The sequence below is a fragment of the Cynocephalus volans genome, chromosome 15 (assembly GCF_027409185.1).
Source record: "Cynocephalus volans isolate mCynVol1 chromosome 15, mCynVol1.pri, whole genome shotgun sequence".
NCBI lineage: Eukaryota > Metazoa > Chordata > Mammalia > Dermoptera > Cynocephalidae > Cynocephalus > Cynocephalus volans.
This window is the reverse complement of record NC_084474.1, coordinates 86108450-86116964: the sequence shown is the minus strand read 5'-3', so window position 1 is coordinate 86116964 and position 8515 is coordinate 86108450. Positions and strand designations below refer to the sequence as shown.

The 8515-nt window shown below is 43.7% G+C and overlaps 1 protein-coding gene across 1 annotated transcript in view; it reads right to left on the bottom strand.

Annotated features, from left to right (window-relative positions):
• TG (thyroglobulin) overlaps positions 1–8515 on the bottom strand; it is a 241191-nt gene that overhangs the window by 90326 nt on the left and 142350 nt on the right. Inside the window, exon 41 of the mRNA XM_063079279.1 lies at positions 8051–8253. Within this exon, the coding sequence (XP_062935349.1) occupies positions 8051–8253 (203 nt within the window). The remainder of the gene's footprint in view (positions 1–8050; positions 8254–8515) is intronic.

The window sequence follows — 8515 nt, the reverse complement described above, 5'->3', positions numbered from 1 at the left end:
GGGAACTCTGTGACACTAATTGTTAGTCCAAAGGACTTGTTAGTCTTGAATCAGGAGATGCCTTTGACCTCCTCATGCACCAAAGCCACGTGGGCAGAAGTCAGACGGCCTCCCCACTTCTGAAGAGGGCAAGACAAATGGGAGAGAGGGAGGCTGCTGGTGGGGAAGGCGGGGAGGAGCTGGAACTGCACAAGCTCGCATGATGTCCCCAGCCACGCACGACTCTGCCGTGCAGAAGAGCTTTTTCTGGGTTGCTAGGCTTCTTGCCTATATTAATGCATCAATTATTCATTCATAACTGCTCAAAGAGGTACTGTGTTAAGGTGTCAGGCCAAGAAAATAAGTAAAATAAAGATGACTAAGCCCCCCCCCCAGAGGTTGTCACAGTGTAGACAGCAAGAAAAGTATATTAACAACAAATATGAAAATAGGTATAGAAGGAGAAATCAACTCATGGCTTAGGATGGAATTGGTGGCAGATGAAGGTACCCAGGAGTTCACGTTTCTGCTGATCTTCAGAGAGTACAAGGGCTGACTGGGTTGAATAGGTAGAAATGGCTATATATATGTATAAATATATATACATATATATATATATATATATGTATAAATATATATGCATATATATATATATATATATATTTTTTTTTAAAGAACAAAGAAAAGAAACTGATTAAGTTCTAAAGAATTAATCCATCCAGTATTTTCTCCTAAGAAGGGTCTGGCATCCACATGAATAAAAATGCTGAGCTCCAGGAAAGATGGGAGCCTGAGCAGATTAATTCTGTCATGTATAATTTAGGAGATGAGGGAGAAAACACAGCGTATATCTAGAGAAGAAGAAGCATTTATCTCCACGCTGTCCGTCTGGATCCTGCTAGGAAAAGAGGGGCTGCACATGACTCCATGACTCATCTTTCCCTGTTTCAAAGGGATTCTGGGGGAGCAGGGATGCGTGCATGTGGTATCTCTCGAGGCCTGAGAAGTCTGTCTGCTGGCTGTAAGCATTCCATAGATCTGAGCTCACTGTGCTGATGGGATGTGTATATTCATTTACATGATTTCCTGTATCATCAGATTCTGGTGTGTTTATACAAGGAGACGTTTGTGGTTTCCTTAACAATCCCAAAAGGCTGTTTCAAAGCGACCAGCCAACGTTTGAGAGATGAATGTAACACTGTGAACGTTGACTTCCACCATAAGGCAGGGTGACCTCGCGAACTCCAGATGTCTGTACAGTGTCTTCTGTATTGTTTTCCGTTGTGAAAAATGTGATTGGAACATTCGGGGGCACTCGGAGGCATTTCTAAGTGTGAAGCATTACACTTTGTTAAATCATGTATTTATTCCTGATTAAAATAAACCTAATACATATTTAACTCTTGGAGTGTGGGGAGAGCCTCTGGATTGAGGTGGGTGGGTGGTTCATTCAGAAGCTCTGCGGGTTTCGAATTTTCAAATAATGTGCAACTATAGAGAGAGAAGAAGCAGCGAAGAACAGCAAGAGAAACCCGGCACCAGCTAGCAGCTCCGCTCTTCTTGAGGAGCTGCTCAGACAACCAGATTGGATGACTTTTGAGGGTCTCTCATTAAACTGGAAAGTGGGCATAGGGCTATGAGGGTGAGAAGAAATTCTAAGTGATTGTAGTGAAAATTCTGTCTCCTATAGACTCTTTCATACATTACTTGTGCTTCCTGAGCTATTCTTTCAGGAATTTCTTTCTACAAATATTTTGTGGACACCTAGTAAACAGACACTGCTGGAGGTGCTGGATTGGAGCAGTGAAAAGCAGATGAGTTCTCTGCTCTCATGAGCTTGATGTTATAAGTAAACAAGACACTTTCCCAGGGTGGTGAGTGCAGGGTTCCAGTGCAGCAGCCTGGCTGATGGGGAGGCCCGTAGATTGATACTGAGGAAAGGCCTCTAAGAGGAGGCAACATTTGAGCTGAGGCCTGGAAGATGAGCAGCAAACAGCCATGCGAAGACCGAGGAAGGTTACTGGAGGCAGCGGGAACGGCGGAGCAGTTCCTGCAAGATTGCATGCTGCAGGAACTACAAAAAGGGTGGGAGGGCGGGGCTGAGTGAGCTAGGGGAGGAGGGGAGAGAGGCCAGGCAGGTCCTGCAGGGCCCTGTAGGGGAGCGGAAGGGGTTTGGGGTCTCTTCTAGGAGAAATGGAAAGCTATTGTAAAGATCTAAGTAGGGGGGTGATATCAGCTCATTTATATATTATAAGATCACTCATGCTGCTGTGTAGAGGATGAATTTTCAAAACTCCATTATTGGATCATGCAGTTGACACATGCTTACAATAAAAGAATGCAGAGAGTTTAAAAATAAAAAGGTAGAACGTTTTTTCATGCAAAAATTAACACAAGGAAAACCTGTGCTGCATTGTGAGACAAAATGTCATTTAAGGTGAAAATAAATTACATAAGGACAAGGAAAGATGTTACAGAAGGAGAGACATTAAGAAGATATAATGATCACAACATATGTTAATAGAATGACACAGTTTCAAAATATATTAAGCAACTACTATAGTGACACAGATAGATCAGTAATTTTATTTGGAGATTTTAATATACAACTCTAAGAAACTTATACAAAGATAAGTAAATAAATAGATAAATATGTAGATAGATTTTCATAAAGCTATACACTTTTCTGCCAATAAATGGTGAATCCATTAGGTCACAGAGGAAGTGATATTATCTAAGAGTCAACATCTTCCAAATCATGTTCTATAGTAATAATGCAATTAAATCAAAATAAATTTGCAAAAGGATGGATAGAAATTCTATGGATCTAAAATCTTAAAAAAAAAAAAAATCCTTGGGTTAAGGAGAAGATAATTTGGGCAAGAGATGATAAAATACTTAAAATAAATGACATGAATTGCTGCTTTTCAAAATTTCTGGGACAAAGCTGATAACACAGTAAGAGGAAAATTTATTGCTTGAATTACTTGATCAGAAAACAAAGAATGGAAAGTAATGAGGTCAGCTTCCTCCTCAAGAGACTAAAGGAAGGTAATGATAAGAGCAGGTGGCAGTGAAATTGAGTTCTAAAAACACAGCCAAAAAGAGTACTTTAACATGCAGAACACGTTCAAATAGTAAGATTACTAAGATAGATAAAATCTCCCACAAGCGTGATCAAGAAAGACGAAGGAGAGCAAAAGTAAATGAAATGCAGTCATATTCAGCAGTTCTGCTGGCAGCTGTGTCTGCAGGAGGAGGTGTACCCTCCTGGCAAAGCCCTAAGACAGCAGGGGTGGCCCTGGCCCTCTCTCTCCTTCCCCTGTTGTCGGAGCCTCCCCACTCTCACCGGCAGGGCAGCCCAGACTCAACCCTGCAGATGAGGGCAAGGCCCTAAGAGACGGCAGAGAAACAGAAGAAACCAGTGCCTGAGTGATCAGGAGACACCTGGACTGCTCACCTTGGGAAATGCTATGAGAGAGAGAGAGAGAGAGAGAGAGAGAGAAGAGAAGCTTATATATTCTTTATGCTGCTTTAGTGTTGGGTCTACTTGTTACAGCAGCAGAGCATTTTGCTGCAACAGGTACAGAGGTAAACCTGCCATTATTTGCAGGTGATACTTCATAGAAAGTCCAGCGGAACCAACAGCAAAGCATTAGAAGTGGTAAGGAAGCTCAGCAAATAGCCGGACCCACTTATCCTATGCCAGTATTTATGGAAAACACAACAGAAAATAAGATACCATTCACAATGCCAACCAACCAGGGAAGAAGTAGGAGCTCGCCTTGCCACGATTCCACAAAACCTTCATGAAAAAATGTTCAAAACTCTATGAAAAGACCTAAGGAGGTAAAAAATACTGTGTTCCTGGTTATAGTGTTAACCCTATTCACAGATGCAAGACTGAACATCATAAAAATGTAGATTTTGTTTTCTAAAATTAATTTGTAAATTCCATGAAACTACATTCAAATTCTTAACAAATATTAGGGGGACAAAACCTCAGAAAACTTATTGTAACATAAGTATGAAGCATCAAAGCCCAGGAATAGCAAGGCCAATTTGAGTAAGACAAGCATAGAGGCAGGTGCTCACAATGTGAGATATGCTGCAGAAACAAGAGAAAACACTTTGAGCCCACACCACCACCATCTGCCCATCAGTTTAATGGAGCTCAGCCTGGTCTCTCCCAGGTGCTGTGCTAAGTGTTAGGGAAGTACTGAGAGGATTGAAGGCATGTAAGGTTTCAAGCACGCAGTCACAGTAGAATTGGAATAAGAGATCTTAGAAAAATAACAAACGTAGAATAAGGCAGGATTCCTAAAAATTGCTAAATAAAAGTCTCCTTACTAAGGTGAGATTCCTTCTGTTTCAAGAGTTGGAAAAAGGTTTGGAGGCCCCGTGTCAGCTAAGCCCCGAAGGATGGGAAGCACTTTCCAGATGGATACTGGACATGCTGACCACAGAACCGACACGGAAAAGCCCAGAGGAAGGTGTGGCATTTCCTAGGAATTGTGACAGCCAAGAAGCCTGGAGTGTACAATCCATGGAGGGATGGAGCAGGAAAGGAGAAAGGAAAATTTAGCTTGAGGCCCATTCATGAGGCCAGGAGTTCACCCTGAGGAATGCAGAACTGGGACAAAGTCTGGGACCCACAAATCATACACAAAGGATTCAATCTTCTCTGTCTTCTCTTAAATCTGGCGGGGGTCAGAACCACACAATGTATTCTTCTTCCTCCAACCTGACCCCCAGAGCAGGTGAAATATCCCAGGACTTACTTTTGCTTGGAGTTGCTTTCCCTTGGCACGGTAAGGGGGAAACTTGGATTTCTTGAGTTCCTATGTTGTACAGAATACTTTGCAAACCTTAAGTTATGACATTATGTGGAGACCTTTGGAGATAGAATTAATCACATTCGTTTGATTTTAGAGGTGAAAAATGCAAGGTAAAGGGTTTCATCCAAGGCCAGAATCTTAATGCAGGTCTATCTGATCCTAGACTCTTACACCTTGAAGCCCAGAAAGAATCCTAAGTTCCTGCAGAAGCAGCCTCATAGAATGGGAAAACACAGAATTTGGCTTTAGGTTCTAACCCCAATGCAGCGCCTTCTTTGCTGTTTGTTCTTTGGCAGGACACTGAATCTCTCTGAGGCTCAGCTTTCTTATCCCCAGATTGAAAATAAATAAAGAACCTGTGCTAGTCAGTGAGAAATCATAAGATAAGATACTGAAAGTGCTTTGTGGCTCCAAACATGCTAAATAAATATAGGTCACTAATCATCATCACAGGAGTTTCTCCCAACAGACATTTCAAGAGTTCTGCCCCCAAGAATTGCAGAGAGACTTAACATTTTATCCAAAAATAAATCACCAACTCACATTCATTCCCTAAACATCTGTTGGTAAAGAACTCGTTTAAGAACTGCTAATATATTGAAGTATTTTAGTTCTCTCAATTCCAAATAATTTCACATGCATCCCAAGGACTGCTGGGAGCAGTTGTAAAAGCTGCTTCCAAATGACTAAAACAGACGGGAGGGTTTATTTTTAAATACACTGTCATTTGTTAAAACAGATTAGTTTTTGAAATTCCCCGAACACCTAAACCCTCAGAAAGAAAAATCTGCCTTCTGCGCCTGCTAGAAGGTATTTTTGGCATCTTCTGGGTCCTGGTGAGTGTTTGGCTGCTGAGAGGGCCCAGGAGAAATTCCTCCAGGATCGGCTCAGAGCAGGATGGTCTGTTTTCAATGTCAGCAATTGAAAGATGTTTGTGCTCAAGCCTCTTGCCACTAAAATGGATGGACTTTGGAAGACACTGATGAAAACCAGAATCAAATGATGGACAACACACAAAAAAGGGGTGGGAAGGAAGGAGCTGGACTACCCTGCGGGTCCCAATACCAAGGGAAACATGGGAACACTCCCCCATTCATATGCTAATTTGCCACCTGAGAGTAGCCTAGGACTGTGAGGTACTTGGGGCCCTGTGGAGAGCGAGGCACACTGGCCCCTGCTCTGCTGGAGCTTACAGCCTGTGAGGGAGCAGACTTGACACTAAGAGAGGTTCCTCAGTGATAGAAATCATGATAAATGCTGCACAGGAGAAGTATAGGCAGCACAAGCCATATAAAGGGGACCGAGTTCAAGACTGAAAAGTCTGGAAGGCTTCCCTTTAGGGAACAAATGGGGCAAGCAAAGAGGAAGATGGAGAAAAGTGTCCCATGCAAAGAAAACTGCCTCTGTAAGGAAGAACAGAGCACTAGCTCCAAGAAACTTCAAAGGCTCCTGTGGTTGAAGGAGAGAGATGGGTGGCAGGTGGCACTGCTTTCTGTTGGGAATGGTAACAATGCTGATCTAGCATCACCTATACCCAGACAATGACACTTGTCCTACCCTCCTTATGATCAAAGGTTTGGATCTGAGGAAGACTGGGCAAGGCTGGGGTCCATTTACATGGCCTTAGAATTGCTAACAGGCCAATGAGAGATTCAGCCTATGGTGTTGGTCTCAACAGTTCTCCATCTTTCCGTAACTTGGGTCACATTACAGTCTCCTAATTGCTTTCTCTGCCTCCAGCATTGTCCCTCTTAAATCCATCCTTCATCCAGCTCTAAGAGAAGTCTTCCTAAAAGGCAGCTCTAAGTAAGTTTCCCACCTGCTTAAAAACCTTTTATGGCACACCCATGTTCATAGCAGCACTAATCACAATAGCCCAAAGGTGGGAACAACCCAGATGTTCATCTACAGATCAAGGGATAAATAAAATGTGGTCCATCTGCACAATAGAATGTTATTCAGCCTTAAGAAGAAAAGAAATTCCGACACATGCCACAACATGGATGAACCTTGAAGACCCTGTGCTAAGTAAAATAAGCCAGATGCAAAAGGACACATCTTGCATGATTAAGAGGTACCTACAATAGGCAAAAAGGTAAAAGGCCTTTTCATAAAACAGAAAGTAGAATAGAGGTTACCAGGGGCTGAAGGGATGGGGAGAATGGGAGTTAATGTTGAACGGGTGCAGAGTTTCTGTTTGGGATGATGAAAACTTTTCTGGCAATTGATAGTGGTGATGGTTACACAACATGGGGAATGTACTTAATGCCACTGAATTAGATCCTTAAAATGATTAAAATTGTAAAATGAAACAAAGCAAACAAATAAACAAAGAAAACTCTTTGATGGCTCGCCGTGCACTCAGAGTCAAACCCAAGCTGTTCAGTGCAGTCTGGTTCTTTTCTGCTTCCACACCGCTGCCCCCCAGGACTCCACCTACAGCCCAATGTCCAGGTGGCCTCCCGCACTCAGCTCAGATGCTCCCTGTCCAGGGAGGTGCGCCTCCACTCTCCGTCCTTCCCCCATGCTTGGCTGAGGCCTTCTCTCTGAGCCGCCCTAAGACCCTATATTAAATGTCTACTTTAAGAGTTTGTCTCCCACCTCCCAGTAACTACAAACTTCCTGAGAACTTGGGCACGTATTATTTATGATGGCATTGCCAGTACCTAGCACAGCACACCTGGAGCAAATTGGATGCTCAATAAAATTAGAAGTTAATCAATGACAGAACAATAGACAAGCCATATAAAGGGGATCAAGCTTATGCTGTGGCCAACCACGTTATTTCCTCCATCGTGATTACTGTCACCATCACCATCATTGTATCATCATCATCATCACCATCACCACCATCATCACTGTCATACCTAGCAGGCACTTCGGACCATCCAGTAGAAGTGTGAGTACTGAGTTCTATTCTTTGCTTCCATTTACTGAGAGAGGAGATAATCAATGGTTTAGACCACTAAACCCTAATGACGCACTGCCGGGAAATAGAGACACTTCATCTAGAAATCTTAGCACTTTAAACGCAAGTGGAGAGTAGTCAGAGGAGCTCTTCAGCCTCCTGGAATCACACATTCATGCAACGATGGCCATAAGCAGGATTCATACACAGGACAAAGAATAACAGAAATCTAAGCAATTGAAACCAACTGGCTATGTGAGGCAGGGGAGAACCCCGCCCCTGGCCAGCACATACAGTAAGACTGCAGCTGGAACACACCACTCACCATCAGCACAGCCCTCCTGAAGAGTCTGGAGTTGGCGGCCCTGGTCGTGAGAAGATGGATACTGGCCACGTCAGCTCCACCACGATCTGCTGCCAGGGACACGCGCCGAGGGTCCCCACCAAACTCTCTGATGTAGGTCTGCACCCAGGTCAGAGCTGACACCTGGTCCAGGAGCCCCCAGTTGCCACTCACTCCGCTGGACCCTTCAGAAAAGGAAAAGGCCTTTTACCTTTTGTGATTTTGCAACCCTGGATTTACCAATCATGGTGCTGTGCATGCCAGACAGGAGACTCCTCCAGGGGCCCCCGGCTCTTGTCCCCACAGGTCAGGACTATGAGGACAGTGGGAAGAACACAGGCTTTGGAATCAGACACACCCAGGCTTGAATCCTAGCTGTAGCCTTTGCTAGCTAGGAGACCTTGGACATGTCCCTTCACCTCCCTGGGCCACAGCTTTGTCATTGTT